The sequence below is a fragment of the Phaethon aethereus genome (assembly GCF_964289735.1).
Source record: "Phaethon aethereus genome assembly, chromosome: 13".
NCBI classification, from domain to species: domain Eukaryota; kingdom Metazoa; phylum Chordata; class Aves; order Phaethontiformes; family Phaethontidae; genus Phaethon; species Phaethon aethereus.
In genome coordinates this window covers 23,256,075-23,280,819 of record NC_138589.1, presented here as the reverse complement: position 1 = coordinate 23,280,819, position 24,745 = coordinate 23,256,075, and the positions used below count along the sequence as shown (strand labels likewise).

Here is a 24,745-nt window from a genome sequence, read left to right as displayed (position 1 = left end):
GTGCCTATTTGGCAAATAAAATGTAAAACATCTTATAGTGTGATACGGCCTCACAAAAGTGCTGATAATAGATTAAACACATGTACTCTACTGTTTTCAACAACTGCTGTTCTTTCCACTGTGCAGTTCCTATGACTTTCCTTTTCCTTCTCAAGAAAAAAAAAAACACATCAACAAAAAACTAAACCCATCCCTGTTCCATTTAAATAGTTCAGAGCATCAGGTCTTTTGTACTAGATATTGTGAGATACATGATCAATTTGGCATCAGACTCCAAACTTTGCAAGGGTACACATGACAGCTCAGAATTCAGCAGGGAAAGAAGCTTAATATTATGGGGCATTAAGTGGTGATTAAAGAAAGCACTTCTCAGAACAACTCAGACTTCGCTCATTTTCCTCCGCTTGTCTGCAACTTCAGCAGAGGGGTGCTGTGACACCAGTCCCCTTAGATTTTGCAGCAGATCTGGTAGCTCTTAAGAGGCTGTGAATTAAAAGGCTGGCTTGCAAGTGCCCAGTGACATTCCCCAATTTAAAACTCTGCTTTAAAGGATTATTTTTCTCCAGGAGAATGAATGAGACTAGGGTGGAGATTGGTGTCCTGTTACCTTGCTGTACTCCTCCCAGGAGTTGCTCCAGGTCCAGTAGTGAGCCTTGTAAAGCCCAACTCTCACCGCCATCATCTCATTGCCACGATAATAGAATATGGGCCTGAGAAGGAGAGCAAAGCTTCATGAGAAAAGCCAACGCGACAGTCCCGGGCAGCCACTGCCGCAGCAGCTCCACTGATAAGGGAGACAAACACTTTAATGGTGTTTGACTTCCGATTCGGCTATCAGTCAGAAACAGGCTGCCTCCTAATAGTCTCTACTGCAAGGTTTTCAATTAACATTTTTTAAAGTGTTCATCAAGTTGAGAGCTCACACAGCGCAAGAATGAAACATTATACAGCTTGGCTGCCAGTGATTGTTAATCCTTGAACTACCAGACCCTGTTATTTCCTATAGAGCATGCCGATTTAAACACCAAATGTCTCAGAAGTGGCGTGTGTGTGCGCGGGAGAGAGAAATGGGGATTCACAGACTCTGTGGTGCTTAGCCTTCTCTCTATGGCAGCACCCAGCTACGTCCTGTTAGTGTCACATGGACAGGGTGGCCAGGGAGGACACCAGATGCGGACCTGTTCTGGATACCTTCTCAGGAAAACTCCATATGGAAAAACTTGGCAGCCAGACATGCTTTATTTTTAACTCCTGTCCATTTTTTTTTCCCTCAAAACCTCCCTTTGCAGCATCTAAACATACCACTGAAAACTGCCATTTTTTCACAGAGGTTTTCCTAATTAAAAATACATTTGAGAAATGCACTTTACTCAGAGCATTTGGTTTGCACCTGTGTACATGCTGGGCATCCCAGCAACATTCCGGACCATTTCCTTGATAAAATGTTCTTGTTTTTTTGAGGGAACAGTACAAAATTTTACTGAAATGGACTATCTGCAGGAGAGAGGTTTGATTTGTTGGTGCAGTCATCACACAAGGACATCAGACTTAGTCAGCTCTCTCCAGTTGTTTCAGGCCGCTGAGAGGAGGAGATCGTGAAGCCATTTATCATTATCGGTAGGGTACCTACACCTTTGTCTTTCATTCAGAGATGCCACTCAGCAAAAACTACTTCAGTGATGCCACCTTGAAAAAACAGTCCTTAAATGCAAGATAAGATTAAAATCTCGACATCTGAATGTCAGGAGTGGCCTTAGATCTCTTCTGTTTTAGAACTGTAGCCTCCTCTGCAGGTTCCTTGCACAAACAATGAGCCTTTCTCCTTTGTCACCAGGAACTGCCCCTGAACAAAGGGGAAACTTGCTGCCAGCAGTGCCCACTCCTGCACCCTTAATGCCTGAAACGCCAGTGAAATAAAGCTGCCTTGAAAGACCTGCCAAAGTGCAGAACCTGATCTAAACCAGTCCTATTAACAAAATAAAAAGCCCCAACAAACGTGTCATAAAATACGCCAGCCTCCTTTTTCCTTGCTATAACACTCACTATTTGACAAGCTATTATGTGCCCCTTTGACTGAAGGTGTGGGGGTTAGGTTTTTACCTTAAAAAAAAAAAAAAATCTATCTTTGAAAGAGGATTACAGCTTGTACTCAAAATTCTGCTATTACAGATTTCTTTTTTCCCCATTTACTTTTTCCTTTTTAAGCTTAAAATAACACAACAACTGCATCTCCTGGAAGGTTTTTGGGGGCTGTGGAAACTGTGACCTGGTCAAGTCTGGGGGGAAAAAAAAAAAGATGGGAAAGAAAAAAAGAAAAAAGGTAAAAAAGCCATGATGCACCTTGAGTGACTGCTGTTGTAACACAAACGGCACCAGTTCCAAGGGGATGGTGACTGCAATGAAATTCTCTTTTAAAACAACAGAGAAGCTTTATAAACTTTCAGAAGTAAAGATGGGATAGGCTGCGTTTGAGGAATATGCAATGTCTCATGTCAGCCCCTGGCTGAGCTCTCAGGTAATACTGTAACGCACGCTTCTTGAGTCAATCAGCACAAAAGCAGTTTTACGGAACACAGCCTTATGTTCAACACAGAAAAGAAGTCAAATAAGTTTTCCACGCATATGTTTTCTTGCTGTCTCACAGAGAAAGAATATGCTTGTATTCAGATTTGCCAGGCTGCCAAATTCCTCATCAAAATCACAACTACAAGACTTCTCTTGACCTTCAATCCTTCCAATGAGAGGGCCAAAGATACTTACTGTCAGGTCTTAGTGCCTGTACCCAACAGCTGACAGCAATCCTTGATGCCCATTAAGATCCCGGATCTTAACCCAAATCTATTCTTGCAAAAGCACCCACAGAAACAGGACCTTGGGAGGAGGTGGGCTTCCAGATTATCCACAGCAGCCCAGCCTTTACCTCCAACATCTCTCAGGAAGGGGCCTTAAAGACACAGCATACTCTTGGATGTTTTTTCAGTAATAAATAATCTATTCTCCCCTACCCAGGCTACAGTTCTCGGGCTTTTATCTCCCCTATTGCCATATGTTGTTCCAGGGATCCCTGCTAACGCCCTGACATTTTCATCTGTCCCCAGACTCCACTGTATGGCAACATGCCACATGTCAGGAAATCCCAATTCTGCTTGCACCACCAGAGAATTAGCCCATAGCAAAAAGGTCTGGTGCTACCCTACCTCAGTAAGCAGGAGCAAAGATGCATCAATCCCATTTATAAAATATTTCTGCAGACTTGATTTAAAAAATAAACCACAATTTGGCATCACTTCAGTTTGGAGGCAAGGGTCGGAGCTTTGGGCTCATAACTAACCTGTCAATTAGCTTGCCCTGCAAGATGGCAGGTAAAAGGTCGATGCCATCAATCTGTCTGTCACCGGGAGGCTGCAGTCCCGCCAGGGAGAGGCTGGTGGTGAAGAGATCCATCACGTTGCCCAGCTGATGACTGACCTGAAAAACGAACAGAAACGCATTTGCAAAAGCCCTTCAGTAAAAGCCAAAACAAAAGAGGCTGCTTTCCACCAAAGCAGAAGTATTGCTTCCCAAACCTCCTTCTCTGCTAAGCATCTTTTGAGAGTACCTCCCTTTACGTTGCTGCAGTCACCAGCCGACCTCCTATCAAAATAATAAAGGGAAGGAGATGATCCATATTTCTCCACTGCTAGGGAACATTTGCATTTTGATTCATTTTTTCATTTTCCTCTCTTTCTCCTCACTTCTCTCTATGTATCCACTTTACAGGAGCATGTTTTCAGAGAGTTCAGCTTAATTTAGCAAATTCCAAGTCATTTGTGGATTGAAAAGTCAGCACTTACTTAAAACAAGAAAAAAAAAAGTCCTTGATTTGTTCCTTCACCAGATCATCTCTGGAGTCCAGAATACCCTGAGAGAGTTCCCAGAAAGCACAGGGGTAGATGGATAATAACAAAAAGAGCTCAATGACTTCATCTGCAAACCATTTCCAACAATTCAAGAACTGTAAAGTTGTGGTATTTTTAGTATATATTTTAATAAGCGAGAAAAACATCTGGTTTTGGCTCCAATGGAGATGTGCAAGTTGGGGTTTTTTTCCCCTTGCCTTTTTTTTTCCTTCCTTAATTGGAAGCCATACTTACCTCTCTGGTCTTAATTATTTATATTTTGAAAACCTACAAAGTTTGTTCTGACTGATTCTTTCTCAGTCTTTGCTCCCACCCTGCTTGTGGTATGCTACAGTTACCTGCTGTAGGATGTTTAATTAGCCAGCAACACACTAAATTGAAGCAGATACATTCAAACCAAGAGCAAGATCGTTTTGCACCAGGATGCACCAGCACAAGATGCGACGTGAAAAGAGCCTTTTCAGCCGTGCCACTTGCTTAGAGATAAGAAGTCATCTGATCCAAGCCCACATCTGTAAGTACAGAAGCACTTTCTGACTGAAATCCAAGCCCTAGCAGCAGCCTTGCAAATGTCAGTGTGAACATTATGATGCTGGGACTATCAAAGACTTTTTATCTCTGAATCCTCTTTCTAGACACAAACAGAACCCCAGCCTGTAAGCTGACACTAATTATTTAAATACGACAACAAATGATAACATGATAAATGAATTTTTGTGAGATGCTGGCTGTAAAAAAAAAAACTGAAGGGAAAATGCTATTTTTGCTGGGACACTAAGTCTTTTATTAAGAGACTGGGCTGAAAAAAAGAACAGTTCAAGGAAGAATTAACAAGTTTTTTTTTTTAAAACGAAGAAACTGGGGAAAGCAACATGCACGGGACTGATTACAAGTTTAACATTACAATATCGCATTACTTGATTACAGTAATTTCAAATTTTAATGGCTTTCATTCATCAAAAGGTGTTGGCAGGAATGCATAATATTAAAGCTGCATGCAAGAATACTTCCACAACTCTTAAAAAGAAATCAAAGTGCAAAGCTCTAAGCACAAGAGGAAGCCTGCATTGAAACCCTTGCTCAGGAAAGCAGTTGGTTCAGTTGACCAAGATCAACAGATCTGCGGAAGGTCTCAGGCATTTGAGATTAAGCCTTATTCATAGACATTGCTGCAGCAGGCAGCCTGAAAGAGGTCATGCTCTGCCTGTCCTTGTAGGCAGCGACAAATAGAGATGAGCCCACAAATCCCTCACGAAAAGGAGATGTATACATGATGCTCCCTTTCCGCATGGGGAAAAGAATGAGGATCTCCTGATACACAGCTGTGGAGAAGGAAACAGCTGAGCCCTACGATGGGGTAACCCTGCTTCTTGCTCTCCCCGAGGCCGTTTGGCAAACGTGGGCCGCTGGGGAGTACCAAAGCTGGCTGTGTTGTCCACCAGATTAACGGTGGCAGACAGTGCCGTGTGCTCCTCGGATCGTCCCCTTGCACAGGCTCTTCCGTGGTCTCAGATGGACACTGAAAAATGACTGACATTGAAAAAAAACAGTACACGTGTTCAAAAATAAACACCTAAACCAAACCATCAGCTCACACCTTACAGAGCCACCCCAGCCTCGTGAGCCACTGGTGTTGGGAATGCTGCATTCCCTCTGAAGTCAAAGGGGATTACAACTGCTCAGCATCTCAGCAAGGATGCTCGGTCCCTCGCAGGCTCATCTGCCGGCTAATTTACCCCGAGCGTGCCTTCGGAGAGCTGCGGGGTCAGCAGAACACCGTATGCAGAGCTTGGAGTCTAATAAAGAGGAGATCTGGCACATGCCTGCTCCCTGACAACTGCTACGTCAGGAGCAGGAGGACAAACTGGTGTCTGAGACTTTTTGTAATTAGACCTCTCGCTATTTATAAGGCAAATCCAAAAGTCACTTTTCTTCTTGTCACTCCATTCCCTTGCCTCAATCTTTTGATAACAGGCAGAAAGAGGCAATCGCTGACCTGAGACTCATGCCTCTAATACCACCTAATTTATACACGGCATTGTGAAAATCCTGTGGGGCCACCATGGTCTTCTTGTACTGACCCTTATTAACCATAACCAGATGTAGATGACTCTCTCTAATCATCCAATTACATTTCTGGTCTCAGACAACATTTTTCTGTGAAGCAGAGAAAACTTCTTAAGGAAATTAAATGCCCATGCCACAGTCACTTGGATTTATCTGTGCTCTGCAGCACCACATTGAAGAAGGGGGGGGGGAAAAAAAAGGTTAATATTTATATAAAACTTTGAAGTATTTTCAGAGAAAAATAAAAAAAATTACCATTTTCTCCTGTCAACAGTGCACTTTCATTCTAGTTGCCTTTCCCATTTATTTATTTATTTATTTAAGAAAAGAAAAAGAAAAATCCAGAGAGGGCAACAGCCCAGAAAAAATAAATAATATATAAAAAAAAGAGTGAGATCAGATATTGCTCGTATCAGTGAGAAACAGCCGGTATTACGCACGTAAGAACGGATTTTTTCCCCCCTCCTTCCCCCGCTTCTTTTTAATAAACTCTCAGTATACACATAACGTCTTTAAGAAAATGAAATCCTTTTGCTGTGGGCCACGTCGCTAGAAGAAATAGTCACCACTGCTGTTATCAGTGCTTTCAAGCTTTAACTCTGAATCAAAGGCGACAATTAATAAAGTCGCCCCCGCCAGGAATGGAAAGGCAGAAAGCTAAATATTTGAAACTGGGTGAACAAATGTCAGGGTGTTTTTAAATAAAATCCTTTTACAGTTATCACAGCGAGCAGACCTGATATCCCTGTCTAATTCAATTTCAATTTGCGCCCCATGGGAGATAGTGAAGAAAAGGTTGCAATGCTGTCTTTGGGTTGATATGTTCTTTTCTCCTTCAGGAAGCAGGCACGAGAGAAGAAGGGGAGGAGGGTGAGGGAAGAGAGGAGGAGGATTCAAATACCAACAGGATAGGATTTTTTTTTTTTTTTTCCAGCTGGATCCTTCCAGAAGGCAGATGTGATGAGGGGAATTGTTGAAATGCTGATTTGTTGTGAATTCACCTGGAAAACGTAGCTGAGGAGGAAATTGCAGAAAGGCTGTTTGTGTGTGAATAAATATTCCTGATGGGGGACCAGAATTAACTGAATGTTGATGCCAAGAGCAACATGCACTCCCGAGGCATTCCCTTCCCCCCAAAAACTGCGAATCAGCCAACTGCACCAATTATCCTAACCTCTATCGATATCCTGTCAAGTGTTCAAAATCCTGTCACCTAACTTAAAGGTACTCCTTTATTTAAGCAAACAAATGTACTCTTTAATAGAAACAAAAAACCCCAATCCTATATTTCAATAAGATTATTAATAAACTGCCAGATCCCATCGTCGGAATGAGCCTTCCACCCAATAACTGGATTTCACTGGACAGAGCCACCAGTCCTCTTTTTCTGGCTGCAGTTGTGCCAGCTGAAATGGCCGCTGCCCCTCTGCCTGTTCCTCAAAACGTCCACGGCTGGCAAGGAACAACCATTACACTGGGAGCAACCCCAGCGCAGGAAGGAGGAGTTGACCCTTCAAGTTTTGTGCTTGGCACTCCTGAGAAGCTTTTTGCTTCCACCCTGGTTCAGGGCTCCCACGCCTTTGTTCCCTTCAACTCTTTTGAAAAGAAAGAGCAATGAGAGAGCTTGAAGCAAGTTTTCCCACATTTTACAGCTACTTGGACTACACAGGACTTAGGCTGACTAGTTTAAACTCGCAGTCAAGAAGATGTTGAAGCTACAGACTCTGTAAGATACAGAAGAGAAGCCAAAAATATACTAGCAAGCACATGTCTCTTCACCTACTATGTCAGTGAAAGAGGCAATTATGAAGCGATAACTACAGGCACGCTACAGGCTGACATAGTGTGAGCTGTATTACACAGAAGCAATGCCAAACCTCTCACCTGCGGTCAATGCTGCTGTGGGTACCAGCGCTGGAGCCTCGATGGCAAGAATACAAGCAGAAAAGACATATAAGTAGCTATCACATATTTGCTTATCAGTAGCATCATATGGGGGTCTAGCTCAGAGCAAAGCAGCACATCCTGGGGACAGAGTTCAGAACAGGCTTCCCAAGGTACCTGAGTGGAGTCCAAGAGGACGTTTGGGAGCGTAACACTTGCACGTGCAGACATTTGGCAGGCAGCACCGTAAATTGGAGCCCAGGATAGGAAGGATTTAAAGTTAAGCACGTGCTCAAGTGCCAAGGTTGATAGCAGCAGCGGTGGAGGAGGGGATTTTCGGTCGCATGCCTGCCCCAGTCAGCCTTAAGCACACTCTCCAGCTTGCTGAGCATGCATGGGCTCATGATAGTACGGCGCCCATCAGTGGATCAGTCCACCCTCCTGTGCAAACATGTTAACTCTGCACAGAAGTGACTGTTCACAGGAATTCAAAGAGCAGCTTCAGCTGTGGCCTCAAGCAGGAAGCCATGCATCACACCGGGCTACTGAGAACGTTTTGCATCACATAAAGCTTCGCCACCGTGCTACGTGCAAAAGGCTACCTGTGAGAGGGGTACCAGCCAGTTACAGTTAGAAAATAAGCAGGCACAATGATTTCTCTACTCATGTTCCTAATTATCCTCAGAGTTACTACAATGGAAAGAATTTTTAAATTTGGTATTTACTTGTCCCCATTTATAATGCATGTTTACTTTTAGCACATTATTCAGTTTGGACATGGAAAACAAAACAGCTTCAGTTTCATGTTCTCATATGTTACCCCAAGGCTGTTGTACTTGGCTTGTAAAGGCTTTATGGAAATGTTTAAATTTAAACAAAAAGACTGTTTTCATTTCAAATTAAAAAAATAATAAAACATCCCTAAGTAGGTTTTGTGAACTCTTTAAAAATGATGAAGCCAAACTACCCTCCTGCCCTCAGCTACAGAACTAAGCTATCTATCCGATGGCTTCTTCCTAAATGTAAATGATAAATTATCATCATCCTGACTCAATTAAACCACTGAAAAGGAATGCAACTTAGAAAAATGTTTTATTTATGAATAGTTTACAGTCTTAAGTACAGTGCCCAGCTAATGAAGTGTCACTTTTTTCAGGGATGAGAGATGTTCACAAAGGGGAGGAAACCTGTATTATTTACTGTGAACCCTGCCTGCAGAAGAATTGATGGCATCTTTCTTTAATGAGAAGTGGGACAAGAGAGGCCGGTAGTGCCACTGGAGGATTATTTTGAAGTGATCATATTTGAATTTGCGTACAGGCAGGAAAGAGCAGCAGTCTGGTATCTAGACCTCCCCGAGTGGAACTTCTATCAAACACCAAAGCAAGAGCCATGAGGGTCAAATCACTTGATACTTTAGGGCACACAGAGTGTCTGTGGGCAACACACTCCTGCTCTAGACTGGGACACACATGATTAATGTGTCTTTATTCGCCGATTTGTTCAAATATGTAACCCACAAAAATACTATGGACCAAAAGAGTAAAGGGTTTAAATAAAGCAGGAAGACAAAAAGACCAGACGGCTTGGTGCTCACAGAAGCGGTGACCATAGTCTCTAAATGCAAATTTGCAATATGAACAGGAATGGCATCCTTCTCCAGGGGCAGCATTCAGCTCCTTGTTTAGACAAGCGTCTGGACTGACACATTGGGCATGTTAAAAGTCTGAACCAAAGCCCACTGAATCCAGCAAGAACCACTCCATTCACTTCAGTCCACTTAAGACCGATCAGAATTGTTCAAAGCAGACACTCACCCCTCCTGCAGGTATATGTCCGGGCCACCAAGCTATAGCTGGCTCTCTCATGCCACCTTCAAAGGTGGTTTGTTTGCCACACAGAAAACGACCGTTGCTTCCTCCTAGAGAGAGGAAAGAAGCCATAAACCCCACGATATGCCAATATCGTATTTCAAAGGGACACTGTCAGCTAGGAAATTTTTAGGCTAGTTTTAAATGTATTTTCATTTCTGCATGAATGCTTCTTCAAATAACATGTCCAGAGTTGTTTTGGTTTTTTGTTGTTGTTTTGTCTGTGTGTTGTGTTTTTTTTTAAAATACCCCTTTATAATGGCATTTTAGGAGTGTCTTTTCAGGTCAGGGAGAAAGTGACAGCTAAACACAACTTGCTATCAACCTAACAAAGAAAACAAACAAACCCCAAACAAACAGAAAATACTTTGCTGGCATTTTCCTTCCCTTTAAGGGTGTTAACTGCTGTTTGTAACTAAAGGAAATCTGACTCTTCAGGCAGAAATAGTGGGGGTTTTTTTCATACATACATTTCATACATACATACATAATACAGCAGAGCAGTATTAGATGCAGATACGAGAATGAGAAAAATAATCATGCATTCCCTGAACATTCACTCTCAGAGATAGCAAGTGCTTTGCAGGAATGTCTGGGTTTTTAGCCCAGCCTTGTAGCTAAGCTGGCTGAGGAACAAACAGGGAGGTCTCACAACTCATTCCAGGTCACACAAAGTCAAACAGCGATTCAGCTGAAATCAGAACTCGGGATACTCCCTGCTCTGTGGTCCAATAACCACGAGACAGCCTGCCTCCAAACAGAAGAGAGTGGGCTATAAAATCAATTTGCAATGACTCTGAGAGAAGCAATCATTTAAACAAAAGAAAACATGTGAAGTAACAAAAATACTTTTTCTTCTTGATATTTTTCATAAGAGCTAAAGACGACTCTTGAACTGTCTGTAATTACTCACAAAGCTCAAATGTGCATTCGGCAGAGGGACAGTAAACACCCTGCTAAGTTACTGTGCCTGGTCCTAAATAAATCAAAAAAATATTCACGCCCTGACTGTGGAGCACAAAGTGGAAGTGGACACAGGTGAACAGCCACACTGGGTTAGGCCAAAAGTCCATTTAGCCAAGGATACCTCCTCCAAAAGTGACCAGAATCAATAAACACAAGCTAACTCTAAACATAAAAGCTCTGCATTTTGAGGGTTCTCCTAACTGCACAAAGGAAAACCCCAGGCACAGCTCTCTCTCTCCCCCAGACACAGAGATTTAACCCTTGATTTCACAACCCCAGCACAGGTTTGTTCATCTGAGACTCACCTTGTTTAGGAGCTGAAATGAGAGCAGCCCCATTATCAGAGGTGAAAAACACAAAAGTGTTCTCACTGATTCCCAGCTTCTGAAGATGTTTTAGGATTTTTCCAATGCTATCATCAATTTCTCGCACAGCATCCCCATATCTGAGTCAAAAATAGATGCAAAACATTAAACGCAGCAGAAGAGGAAAAGTGTCACACAGCATAATGCATTGCAATCAGCCACAACGCTTTTAGTGGAGGTAAATCATCCATGTGCTGCAGAAATACTTCTCTTATGCACCAGGTACTGCAATAAAGTTTTCCACTGTCACTGCAAACCTCATGTCTCCTACCTGGAGAGAACAATCTCTCTTGGGTATTAAGAGTCAGAATTTGTTCAGATGCAAGCCACTCTTGGACAGACATCATCAAGGGATAAAAAATTTAGCTATAAAGTTTTCCAATACAGGAAAAGCCACTTTGCCACAGACTTGAAGCTAATAACATAGTTTTGCTTATAGATGCTGGTTTGAAACTGCATTCTCAGAAGCAAGGCTCACAATATCTACAGACCTCTTTGCCTCCTGTAAATTGCATTTTTCATGCATGCTTTTCTACTTGCTGGTCTGATTTATAGGCTTTTAAAACAGGCACTAATGATACAAAAGCCTTCCAAAAAATCATCTGTGCCACATACAGCACTTCATTACTCACATAACTGGCAAAGGAGCTTAGACTCCCCCTTCTCCCCCATTTTAGTCACATGATCTTCATTTTCAGCTTATAGCAAAATTATTAAAGAACAATCCAAGAAAAGTCCACACTAAATAATGTATTTCAGTCCACACACTTTTGAGAAACGATCTATATGCTTGGATCTAATAAACATTGCTTAGGTTTTCTGTTTCTGCAGCATGAGGTATTAATTAAAAAAAACCAAAACCAACAAAACCAATACCCACAAAAACAAGACTTACAGTCCTCTCTGACTAGTGCCCAGGAAATGTTTGGAGGCATAAACAGGAGCGTGGGTAGCATCAACTGCCCAGTATAAAAAGAATGGCTGCTGGCTGGCCTGCTGCTTGCTAATAAAATCGAGGGCTTCCTGTAAACAACAATAAAAATGAATTTAACAGAATCATCCTCGGCCATCTAAATCTCTCCAAAAAAAGAAGCACAAAGTCACTGTGGCTTAGAAACCAGTATTAAAATAGACAGTACCTGCAGGTAGATCTGAGTCAAGTTGGCTTCACCTGTCTTCAGATCAATTTTGAAGTCTTCATAGTATCTTAAGATAAAATGAATCAGGGAAAAAAAAAAAAAAATCAATCCTGAGGAATCTACGACATAAAAAGGCTTTCCTCTCCCCCTCTCCATTACTTACACAAGCAGGTCACTGTTGCTACTCAGCAAAGTTTCTTCAGATATTAAAAAGAATGTCACCATATTTTTTCTTATGCGAGAAAGCAGTGAAATGGCTAGATCTGAATTAATGACTACAAGATTTGGACAACCTGAGCCACTGAATTTTCACTGTTAAGCTATTAGAATAGGAGTAGTATGCTTAATCATCTTATGCCACTACTCACTCAATAGCGAGCTGTCTGATGTGCGAGTAAAATTTGCAGAAGTACACAACTTTCAGTGAAATAGAGCAATCCTTGAACTGGAACTTAGGCTGCTTTGAAAATGTTATGTTAGAAGTATCTTTAGACAGCAATTAAACAAAGAAGGGTGGAGGGCAGTCCTCAGGAGAATAACAGTGAGTGAAATAAGATGATACCGGTGCAAAAGTGAATGGACAAGAATGGCACAGACTGCAGGCTTGGAGCATAGAGTGGTGTTATGCAAACAGACAAAAGGTTATTACAAACAGGAAGAGAAGGAATAAAGAGGTCTTTCAGGACAGAATGGAACCAGCTTCCAAGAGAAGTAGTGGAGTGAAACCATTGCAGGAAGCCTTTAGGGCACAACAGGATAAGCAAACGTCTCTGGGAGGGAAGCACTCTAAAGCAGTCACATCCCTAGGTGGTCCATGTGCAACTTGCAGGTTGGCCTTGGTACGCAAACCTTTATTAATCCTCAGAATCAAACATCTAGCTTTGTATTTAATGAGCTTCAACTTTAAATTTAGATGGTAAGGTAGAGATGAGGAAGACAGGATTCCTACTAAAAGCAGTTTAGGAATTTAGAATAAAGTTTAGTAGTCAACTACCATGCCGAGTCTCTGAGTCTCCATGCTATAGAAGGAGGTCTGTATTGTCTCAGCTTTAACTGGAAAAGTCAGAGTGCCATAATCACTGAGAAGCAGCAAGCACTGCCCAGGCAACAGTGCTCGAGTACCCTTTGCTGCCAGCATTGCCTTCAAAACCTCTTCTTCCCCCAGGAAGGTCTATCCTTGCTTCCTCTCCTAGATGGGAAATTCATGTACCTCTTGACGGTTAATCTACACTTTCCTGTTTCTGTCTGCCTTGTGCGTTTTCCCACAAGGCTTTCCCTTAATTCTGTCTTAGCTCCAATGGAAACCACCACCCAGGCCTTGTAAGGCTGGATACTGGCCATCCCCAGACTAGAGGGATGTCCTGTTGAAAAGTATGAGGGCAAAGCAAGAGATAAGATCCTGGCACAGGATGTGGTAGGGTCCAGAAATACAAATGGGTTTAGAAAAGAACACAAGACAAGTTCATGGAAGTTAAGCCAGTGGATATTAAAGATCTGGACACAACCTTCAGCTTAGGAAGGTGGACAATCATACAAGAGAAGGAGCCATATCTGTTATTATCGACAGTTGTCCACATATCTGTTTTCTTACATCCTTTCGATAAGCATTCACTACCAGTGGTCATCACAGAGTACAATGCATTAAATGGGCCTTGGGCCTGACCCAGAAGAGCTGTTCATGTGTTTGATTAACTTTTACAAGCATCTTTCCTGCACTGGCTTACTGCTGAACTGCAGGACATTCAGGGCACTCTGTAGTAAGCACCTCAGATCATATATGAGGCAGGATATTCCCAATGCTTGACATGCTATGAAAGTCCTCTGTACAGGGTGAAGTACCTATAGATCACTGCCCATCCAACCGAGTCTGTAACTCTGATTCTGAAGCAGTTGCTGTTTTTGCCAACCCCTTTTCACTGAAATGGGTTTGCTATGCTAGCACTTATCTTCCAGCACTGTAATGTCAGCAGGGAAAGCAAAGAAAATAACATTACCAGGCAAGCAGCTGAATTACCTGCCAATCATCTCCCAGTCCCTATACACAGGGATATTGGGGAGTGCTCTGTTATCAAAAGGTCCAAAATGGCAGTTCGGGGATCCAAACCATTCATCAAACCCATGCTTCAGGGGGTGGAACTGGGGCCTGTGACCCAGATGCCTAGGAACAAAAGAAACAGATGAGTTAAAATTCTACTGCAAAGAAGCAAATAATAAGCTCATCAGAATGGCATGCAAGAAAACAGTCTTTGCCGAAGAAGAAAAACTTCAAACATTTTAATCAAATAAATGAATGCAGAGCATTGTCTTGATCTTTCTCATACTTATTGCAAGCGCATCCATGCAGACTCACTTCAGTGCTTATATATATCACATTTTAGTCTACTGTCCAAACTTTGTTTTCTATTATTTCCTTCTATTGGTGTCTTCTCTCATGCTGTCTCAATGATCTGTGCTGATGGACTACACAGCTCAAAGCCATTGCAAAGATGCACATGATGTTTTATTTAAGGATTCTGATCCATGACAAGTCACTTTTATACCACTAAGCTGTAAAAACACAAGGTAAAGCTCATGAAATGTACCATTATACCTGCATTCCCTTTATGGAGTAGTCATGCTGCCAAAATGGTACAGAGAGACCTGAATGTAAATGAGAATGAGTTCTTTACATTCACGTGTGAACATAAAGCATGTTTAGCTCCTCTTGATGACAGCACCATTCTACTTATGCAGCTTGAAATTTCTCCATCCTTAACTTCAAGATGAAGCTCCTCTCTAATCTCCAACTTCTATACTGCAAATTCTCCATTTCCTTCATTTATGCTATCTTAAATATACAGAATGCCCATCCTCTCCCAGTCTCTAAAGGAGATCTTTGTAGCTTAATGTTTATTTAATCATTCCAGCTTCCACTCACAAGCCTGCATCTGCAACCTGTCCATTTTGTGCCATCACCCTCCGCACACTTTCTGAACATAAGGGGCATAAAATGCATTACCTGAAGTAAAATGATCCATGGTGTTATTCTGAGCTATTACAAAATAAGTTAGAAAGGAAATAATCATCATTCCAGCTATGATGCTACCTTGGTGATGTAATTAAAACTGCAAGTCTGATCTGCAGGTTTCTACCCCCTCCTCATTTATATACATGATAATACAAAGCTATTCCTGGCTCTTTCTACCAGAGGGGACATGAAAAAATATTTTATTCTATGAAAGCCCTATGAGAACTTATAGAGGAAGAGACTTGAAAAAGGTATCAAATAATTACTGAGATGCTGATTATTCTCTCCCTGTCACAATAAGAAAAATAGAGATATTTAATGAAATGCAATGAATTCTAAACCGGTCATGGAAAATACTTGACTTGCAAACATATAATTAAACTGTGAACTCACTGTCACAGGACACCCTGAAAAGTTTTTAAAAGGGATGTTGAAAGGATATAAAAATCTTCTGCTGGAAAACATAAAAATTTTTAAAAGCCCTAAAAATCTACGCACGGATAGGACGAGACTCAAATTTAACTACTGTACTTTGCAATTCTTTGCACCTTTCTAGGAAGCAGGTAGTGTGCACAAATGATAGAGACTGTTACTGTACAGTATCACTCCCTAGTCCTGTCCAGGATAACAGATCTTGGGTGCACAATGACAGTGCACTGCACATTCAGATTTAGTCTGCTTCTTGCCAACAGCTGCAGGTCCTTCCAGATCTGCTGTTTTCCAAATAACTGCCTGGAACCAATCTGTATTTGCGTTGTTTATTTCTCTTCCCTGGGCGTACGAATTTACATTTATTAGCAGTGAACTGCATCTTATTGCATTCAGCCCACTGATCCGATTCTTCACGGCCACTCTGCTGTTTGGATTTGTGGTAATAAATAATTCACTGTCTTAGGTTAGTTTGCTTCCTTTCCAATTTCAGCAGCACCGTTGAATCCAACCACAATTCGAACTTGCTCTTCTCTAACTCGTTAACAAAACTGTTAAATAAATTGTATCCCATTACTCTCCTAAACAGTAAACCCCCAATACTGGGGGGGGATAGAGTCCGAAGTCTCTTCATTAACAATTACTCTGTTAACCCAGTAGTACGCCTCTGGTGTCTATGTAGTTTTGAAGTTGCTATTTATGCATTTATTTATTATAGAACTGTTCCAAACTGTGAATCAACTCTTCAGAGATCCCCAGGCCCCATGGGATTGCATTACAGCCCACAAGCACATCTGAAATTCGAATGTTACAAATGCAACAGTTTCAACTATTACACTGGTGATTTCACCATTCTGGTTTGATCCAAACACCTTTCAGGCTTTTCCCTTCTGATTCTTTGCAGATATTGCAAAACATTGTTTTTTTCAGAAGTTCTTCTGTATCCTCTACAAAGATTATACTGTACTTCCATGAAAATCCATAAAGTCCAAGGACAATACATAAAGTCCAAAGACAATATTCACAGAGTATTGGACCAGCCCCCTGGGTCTTCTAAAACACCTGGTACCAACTATCTTGATCAACTTTATCCCTATCCAACTTGACCTTCTACACACTTGATGAACAATCTTCAGTGTAGCCCTGGAGATGTCTGCATCTCTATATTTCCATACCACACACTTCTACCCCACCAAAAAGAAGCTTTCACAACATAGTCTACCCTATTAACAACAAAACCAACATCTAGCAGGGGCCAAAGATAAAAAGCATGTAGGTGCTGAAGGCAAGTTCAAACAGAACATCTTGGTGGTTTGTGATTAAATTAAGTAGTGTGATACGTGGATGAAAGCACAAAGAGTTGAAAGGTTTATAAATACACATGTATATACATAAAAAACCCTGCAACTCTTTGTATGAAGATATATGTACATAGTCGTAATGATAACACTCAGTTCAGAAACTGATCACAGCAGGGAGGGAAGATCCACCATAGATTTCAAAAGTCAGACATCAGAGCTTCAAAACAGGTTTTTTTTCCTGCAGTTCTGGTTGTTCTTCTGCTTCTTCAAAATACATACACACGCATACCGAAATCTCAAAGCAAGAGATCTTAAAATAAGTTTACCATTTGCCAATGATCTTATTGATGTAGCCAGCTTTCTTCAGCAACTCTGGAAGCAGTAATTCAGAATCTGGGATTCCTCCTACTATATCCTGTGGTGTGTATGCTGCGTAAAACAAACACAAAAATAATCTTCCCAACTCTTACAAATATTAGAGCATCATTAGAAACAGTTACTGGAACATGAACCTGTGGGAATGGTTCAAAGCTGCACCAGGGGAAGTTATTAGGATATTAGGAAGCATTTCTTTACCAAGAGGGTGGTCAAACACCGGAATGGGCTTCCTAGAGAGGCTGTCGATGTCCTAAGCCTGTTTGTGTTTAAGAGGCATTTGGACAATGCCCTTAATAACATGCTTAAAATTGGTCAGCCCTGAGTTGGTCAGGCAATTGGACCAGATGATCGTTGTAGGTCCCTTCCAACTGAAATAGTCTAGTCTAGTCTAATTTTGTTCTGTTTGAAATAGCGATTAGTTTGAAGTCCTGGCAGTATCACTCTTTGGAAGTCCTCTCAGGCCACAAGATGAAGAGAACAAGTTGATTCAGGGAGATCAAAGGGAGCTCTCCACCCACTTGCACACCACAGCCAAAGAACAAAGGGGGCTGCCATCACAGAATGAAGGCAAGACTCTTGAAGGGGGGGGTCATAAAGCAAGCAAGTGCTTTAGGAGTGCCTTGGAGTTGCCTTTACACTTGCAAATTTGCTTTAGATTTTCTAAAATGAAGGTATTTTTTTCCTAAATCAAATTATTGATAAACTTGCTCAGACTGCAGGAGCGGAAATAAATGATGTCTCCCACAGTCCACAGTTCTCTGGTCCTTGAGAATCTAAGGTGTAACTTTGGTTAGGACAGAGATAGCCAAGCACGCTTGCTGATATACAGTGTGAATCAGTACGTAGCTGCTGATTCTTGCCCAAGCACGCGCGCTCTCATGTGGCGTCTGTCATGCTGGAACCAATGACAGGAACCAAAATCAACCCAGGGATGTTATAGAACTGGTTATAAACTGGTAAGGTTCCCTAGAAGCACCACGGGCACAATGGTGCTATGAAACTGCCAGTGCTGAAATAGTCAGAAAACTGGCTGCTGAATAAAACTGTAAGCAGCTTGTTCTTTACCCAGGGTGTTAACATACACCCCACGTGACTTTCTTTCACCAGACACCAATTAGACTGCCCAGAGGAAACACTTCTCAGCCAACAGAAGCAAATGGATCAACCAGCCTTGTTTATGTCTCTTCATTTGAGGAGGTTTTCTGCTTGATGAGGAGGAAGCAATAAATTTCACGCTTATTACCAGCAGTTAGCATGGTAATCTTTTCTGTGCCACTCTGGAAGATCCATAAAGGAAGACCACTGAGCCAAGCCTTTGTTTTCAAAGCAAAACTTCCTACAAAGCACAGAGGGAAATCAAGAGAGGAAGACAAATCAGGAATGAAGCCCATACCGTTTCTGGCATGTGCATTCGTGGTGTAAAAACCATTCCTCACTGGGAGACGGCCCGTCAACAGTGCTGCCCTTGCTGAAAATAACAACAAAAAATGTTTTATTTTACATCCATTCTCTTCTTAATATTAATATTATTATATTAAGGCTGAGGACAGTGCACTGACTAAAGCATGTTGGTGTCCTTTTGCCACAGACAGCTACTAAGATCACTCACATCAGAACAGGCAGCAACTCCCCTCTCCAGTGAGACATGGTGATACCCAGATTCTGATATGACACCATTTGAGTTATTCCAGGACAAACCTGACTGAAATTTGGCCCCCCTATTAAATCACCTACTGCTGAAGAGGGATTATTTTCAATAGTCAATGTAGCAGCTCTTCTAACCCAGTAATTCTAAAAGGAATACCTGACGTATATATGCAAGTATCGTAACACAAACTGATTACATGCTTAAAGCTAAGTTTTCAAGCTTGCCTGAAACAAGTCATGTAACAGTGAAGAACAAGCACTCCAGCTTTGACAATAAAAGTCAGGTCCTGACTGCAGGAAACAATTAAACAGATGTTTAGCATATGCAGTACCACCACTGGATTTATCAGGACTTCAGCATATTTTAAATGCCTTTTCTGAGAAGGATGTCATCAGCACAACGCCAAATGATATCCTAAATGAAAGCGCAAATAGAAAGCCCCTGTTCCTCATTTTTGTTTCAGTTCTTGGCTGACAAGCAGGTTTGAGGAAAAAATAAAAGAAAAAATCCCCCACCCCAGAGAAAAAACAATAAGGATAAAAATATCTTTGTCTCCCAGAATCAAACGTTTCTTTTATCTCTTGTCCCTTCCCCAAGAATCTTGCAAGCCACCAGGGTGAAAAACAGGGCACAACCTGCTGCCATTCCTTGCATGAAAGTCTCACCAAAGCCAATGGAATCAGACAAACTATGTTCAGCAACAATTTAGATAACTGCTTTGTCTGTTTATCCCAAAATAAGAAAGATGAAAAAATGCAATGACTGAGGCTAGAATACTAAACCGTAATGTTGTAAAAAATCCTTTCGCTGGACTGATTTGATCACTAAAACAGTGCTTTGGTATGAACTGAAGATTGTAGGTTTTCCCATCAAAACGTAAATAAAAAGGGAGCAAAATGCAAGATCAAAGCACCAAATCCAAACTCTGCCCTGAGGGTAATCACTGGTTTGGTTGCTAGTTCATGTCAGATGCTGGCAAACATCCCAATCTTCTCAGAAGGTGGCATGCTTATATGCTAGTTTAAAACTCAAGTTTACTTACATGGAGAACAGAGGGGGTTGGCAGTATAAAAATCCAGGAAAAGCATCCCTTCTGAAGCCATCTGGTCTAAGTTAGGAGTTTCCTTAGAAGGCTCTCCGAAAGCTCCCAAATCACCCCAACCCATCTGTAAAAAGAACACACCGAAAGATGTAAAAGTACTTTTAGTCTTCCACAATGACAATGCTTCTGGGCCCACATAACATTTTTATTGTAACCCTTAATTTCTAAATCTTTATGTGCTCATCTCCTTATTTAGGGAATACTTCACAAACGTGATAAAAATGATTTTCCCCAACCCTGTGAAGCAAGGAACTATTACAGTTTTCATTGGCAAATGGGAAACAGAGGCACACGTGAGATTAAATGACTTGCTAACAGGCATTAAAACACTTGTAGCAGAACTGGGTAAGAACCCTAATGCACTCACTCAAGTGCCTGAAGACCAGCACACATACCAGGGAGGAAAAGGAAGTTACACATGATCTGCTCAGTGTTCTACAGCTGCAAAGTCTGACCCTTCAGTCCCTGGCTATGTGTCTTTGTGTTGGACTGTTGACCCCAAGACTCCATCTCAGCCTGCTACATCCACCCATCCAACTACCTATCCATGTATACGTAACTAGAAATGCAAGGAAAAGTTCTAAACTCAAAAGCAGTGCTGCAGGAAAAGAGAGAAAGTGTTTATTTTAAAAGCAAGCTCTGGAGAGAAACCTGCCAGAGGCATCTTATATCACTCTGCTTATTTGCAAGGCAGTGGTTTCACCCTGTGTCTTCCTCCTAAGACAGAGGGGTCACACGCCAGGAGAACCATAAAATTACTATCACGTTGTCTACATTCATCACTGAAAACTATTACTGGTAATAATACAGATAAAAGTAAGTGGCTTAAAACAGAAGGTTCTAGAAGGGAACAACTTAATGAGCAATTAGGCACCATGGTTGCTAGAGATTATAGCATGCTTTAAAAAAGGCAATAGCTTTCTTTAATACAGATGTGTATCAGGTGAGCAACCGATATAGAGGGCGTAATGTATCAAGATCTTTAGAAAACCATCTGTCCGGTGTCATTTGAGAGTCTAACATTTACACTGCAGTGGTGCAGTTTGGAAAAGAAAATTGTTGGAGAGCTGCAGAACTGGCTGTTGAGGTTTGAGCGAGAAGCAATTAAATGGTACGACCTAACACTCGGATGTGGTATTAAAATGGATTCAATGGGATAAGCCCCGAGTTCTTGATTCGTCAGTATCTTTATCATCAAGGAAGAAAGGAAAAAAAAAAAGAGTATCATGTTCCTCTAGTTCACACACAGTGACAGTCACAGAAGTTACTGAAGCATCAAAGGAAAAAGACCACGGAAGTGTATCTTTAATGAACAGCATACTAAATAAATAAATAGTTCACAGAAGCTCCAGTCAGGATCTGTGCCTCATCATGTCTCGTGCTGTACTAACACTTCTGGAGTGGGATAATCACTGTCCCAAGGAGCTTTCATCTTGAAAATTACAAATGCCACCTCGAGGGGAAATATTCCTGAATGGAAAATTGAGATAGACTGAGGCTCAACTGGCCAGAAGAACCAGACTTACAAGGTAATTATCTTGTACAGGAGTGTGGAAACACTGTGAAAACAACAGCGAGACAGTCATGTTGGATTGGCAGAATGGAGCCAAACAAATGATAAGAGCTTGCCCACCCTTTGAGTCATACACCCACCCTCGTTAGCTTTTCAGTAGCTTAAACCAGCACACAACACATTTCTACTGCAAACACACCTGAAAGATGACATGAAAATATCAGAAGAGAAGCAAAACAGGAAGATGGCAGAAACTTGAATGTGTTGCAAATGAATATATTTCCTTACCCATGTGGCTGAGACCACTACAGGGTACAAAAGTGAAAAGACTTTTAGTTGGAAACAAATCAGTGACTATTTCTGCCTTTAACAACTTCCAGTTCAGAGAGCAAAAATTAGCAGAATTAGTTTTCTTCTTGTTTAATTTTTCAGGAGTCAAGTTTAGGTTTCTAAAACATTTCCTGAAATGCACTGGAGTTTCTTTACCTGCACTGTAGCTGCGTCTTATTCAGTGCTACCACCACGACATCCATCGCTAGTACTAGAAGATATTGCCACAATTATTTTTGTAGGCTACAAAACCAAACCTTAACTTCAGAATGATTCTATCAAGGTTTGAAAATCACCAAGACACCCTGTTTTTCAAAGTTTACCAGCCAGTGGAATCCTTTGCCAAGGACTGTGGAGTTAATTGCTCAGTCATTATGAATGGACTGGTAGATAAGATTATTAGATTTCTAGATAAGGTATGTAGGTGTGTAAGTACCAATTCCAAAAGGCTTGCATATGGGCTTGACTTTACAGATCTGAGAAGTCTCATTTGTTTTCAGCAGGACACCCACACACAAGGAATAACAAGAGGATTATGTGCAGTGTCTCTAGTGCAGGTCACCTAGGGCAGCTCTGCCCTGAAGCAGGGCAGGGATACACCGAGCCTGGACCTTCCTTTCAATCCTTCACTACTTTTTACACGAAGTCCGGAAAGAACTCGAGAAAGAAAGCAACCAAGCATGATGGCTTTCTGAGTAAGTACTTACAAACTTAGGCTTTCAGAATAAGTACTTACAAACTTATTCAAATATTCCTGCTTATGTCAATCAAACTTTTCCAGACCATCACATCAAGCCATGAGCTGCACCTGAATCACCGCGCTGAAGACCTCTGACCATGAATCACGGTACAGACCCCGTTCACGTGCTATCCCACAGGCGCTGGCCTACCGACGAAGGGAATAGACGTAGCACACGGCTGAACATGGAGGCCACGCAACCTGGAAGGGATGATAGGTGAGCCTGGAAACCCTGTGACCTATGAGGGATCGTACAGCTCAGGGAGAGACAGAGCTCCAGGCGGCACAAAGGAGCAAATAAATGCTCAGGACACGCTCTCAAACCACAAGCCTTGCCAGGCCCAAAACCAGCCCTTGATGTGCACTTAGGATGTCCAGAAAGAGTAATTTGCAGGATAAGGCTCATGGGGAGCCAGCTTGAAGAAACCTCTATTTAAACACCTCTGCCTCAGCACCAATACAGCTTTGGACCCAGCCCATGCACCGTGTTGCTCCCGCGAGCTCAGGGACTACCACCACAGCATCTCTGACGCGCCACGGACAAATTTCCCAGACATCAGCAGAACGTTTCTGGCAGCAGCCCTGTCCGCAAGGCACTGGTGCTCAAACCATGCCCCGCCAAGCACGCATCACCAGGGCCTGGGAGAGGGTGGGCTGCCACCGGAGCCCCTCCACCAGCCCCAGGACCCTGCCTCACCACGAGGGCCCTGCTCACACCCCAATGACAAGCCGAGGCCCCTATTTCCCTCAGCCACACCAACTCCTTCCCAGGAGCCCAAGCCCCTCTCTGCGGACAGGTACCTTCTCGGTCACAAACATGCCACCCTTTGTAGTGACCAACGTCCCCTCCCTCCACCCTAACGCCCCCCCTTAGTGTCACCACACCCCCCTCCCAAAAGTGACTTCCTCCCACTGACACGGGCCCCTGTCCCCCCATCAGTGACAAGCGGCCCGTCCCCGGGGGTCTCCCGGTCCCACTCACGTCGTCCATAAGGAGGAGGAGGAGGTTGGGCGGCGCGAAGGCCGCGGCAGGGCCCAGGGCCCAGCACAGGCAGACGGACACCAGCACCGCCCTCGCCATGGCAACCGCGGCCCCGCGCGCCCGCCGCGCCTCACGTGAGGGCCGTCCGCCTCACGTGACGCGCGGGAGGGGCGGGGCAGGGGGAGCGGCGGAGGCGGAACAAGATGGCGGTGTGCATCGCCGTGATCGCCAAGGAGGTGGGGCGGGGGTGAGGGCAGCGGGGCCGGACCTCAGGGTGCGGGGCCTGAGAGGGGCGGTGGGGCCGGGTGGGGGGTGCCGTGGGGAGCTGTGGGCCCTGAGTGGGACAGTGGGGCCAGATGGAGTGGTGGGGCCTGAGCAGGAGTGCGGGGAGTGGGGCTGAGGTTGCGGGGCCTGAGCAGGAGTGAGAAGGGGAGCGGGACTGGGGCCGTGGGTAGGGGTGCCCGAGCACTGCCTGTGCAAATGATTCTCCTGCCACTGGTGTATGGAGACAGATCTGTTCCGCAAGCGCTGCGAGTTGTAAAGGGGGGCTGTGCTGTGACGGCTGTGAACGTAAAATGGTTAAAACGGCTTACTCCTGACAGCAGCGATGCTAGCGTAAAAGCAGTGTCGTGGCATCGGCCGGCACGCAGCTGAGTGGCCGGTCTTAGTGTAATTCGTTCTCCACCTCAGAACTATCCCCTGTACATCCGGAGCATTCCAACTGAAAACGAGCTGAAGTTCCACTACACCGTGCACACGTCCCTCGACGTCGTGGATGAAAAGATCTCTGCGATGGGCAAGGCTCTTGTAGATCAGAGGGAACTGTACCTAGGGCTCCTCTACCCCACTGAAGACTACAAGGTGTATCTTTCTAATGCCTTTTGCCATGGCAGCATCTATTTGTAGGATCTTTCTTGTGAGGGCCGTGTGTGGGAAACCTCTCTTCCTACTGGGTGCCATGTTAAAGACATCAGCAGAAAATATACAGACCTGTTCGCTGACCAGTTTGTCACGTAGAGGTTCAGGTTTGGTGCCTTGGTCAGTTCAGTGGCTGCTTCGTTGCGCAGCCAGGTGCTGGAAAAATTTACCTTTAGCCTACATGAGGGAGTGCGAATAGTGTCTGGT

At 43.1% G+C, this 24,745-nt stretch overlaps 2 protein-coding genes across 3 annotated transcripts in view; one reads left to right on the top strand and one right to left on the bottom strand.

Annotated features, from left to right (window-relative positions):
• GALNS (galactosamine (N-acetyl)-6-sulfatase) overlaps positions 1–23,719 on the bottom strand; it is a gene marked incomplete at both ends in the record, with an annotated part of 46,334 nt that extends 22,615 nt beyond the window's left edge. The window contains 11 exons of the mRNA XM_082005767.1: positions 608–710; positions 3,332–3,468; positions 9,668–9,771; positions 10,993–11,132; positions 11,948–12,075; positions 12,192–12,258; positions 14,206–14,349; positions 17,255–17,357; positions 18,700–18,774; positions 19,997–20,120; positions 23,621–23,719. Coding sequence (XP_081861893.1) covers positions 608–710; positions 3,332–3,468; positions 9,668–9,771; positions 10,993–11,132; positions 11,948–12,075; positions 12,192–12,258; positions 14,206–14,349; positions 17,255–17,357; positions 18,700–18,774; positions 19,997–20,120; positions 23,621–23,719 — 1,224 coding nt within the window. The remainder of the gene's footprint in view (positions 1–607; positions 711–3,331; positions 3,469–9,667; positions 9,772–10,992; positions 11,133–11,947; positions 12,076–12,191; positions 12,259–14,205; positions 14,350–17,254; positions 17,358–18,699; positions 18,775–19,996; positions 20,121–23,620) is intronic.
• A 104-nt stretch (positions 23,720–23,823) lies between these two features.
• Positions 23,824–24,745, top strand: part of TRAPPC2L (trafficking protein particle complex subunit 2L) — a gene marked incomplete at both ends in the record, with an annotated part of 2,827 nt that continues 1,905 nt past the window's right edge. For both annotated transcript variants that reach the window (XM_082005769.1, XM_082005768.1), the window contains 2 exons: positions 23,824–23,856; positions 24,311–24,483. In XM_082005769.1, coding sequence (XP_081861895.1) covers positions 23,824–23,856; positions 24,311–24,483 — 206 coding nt within the window. The remainder of the gene's footprint in view (positions 23,857–24,310; positions 24,484–24,745) is intronic.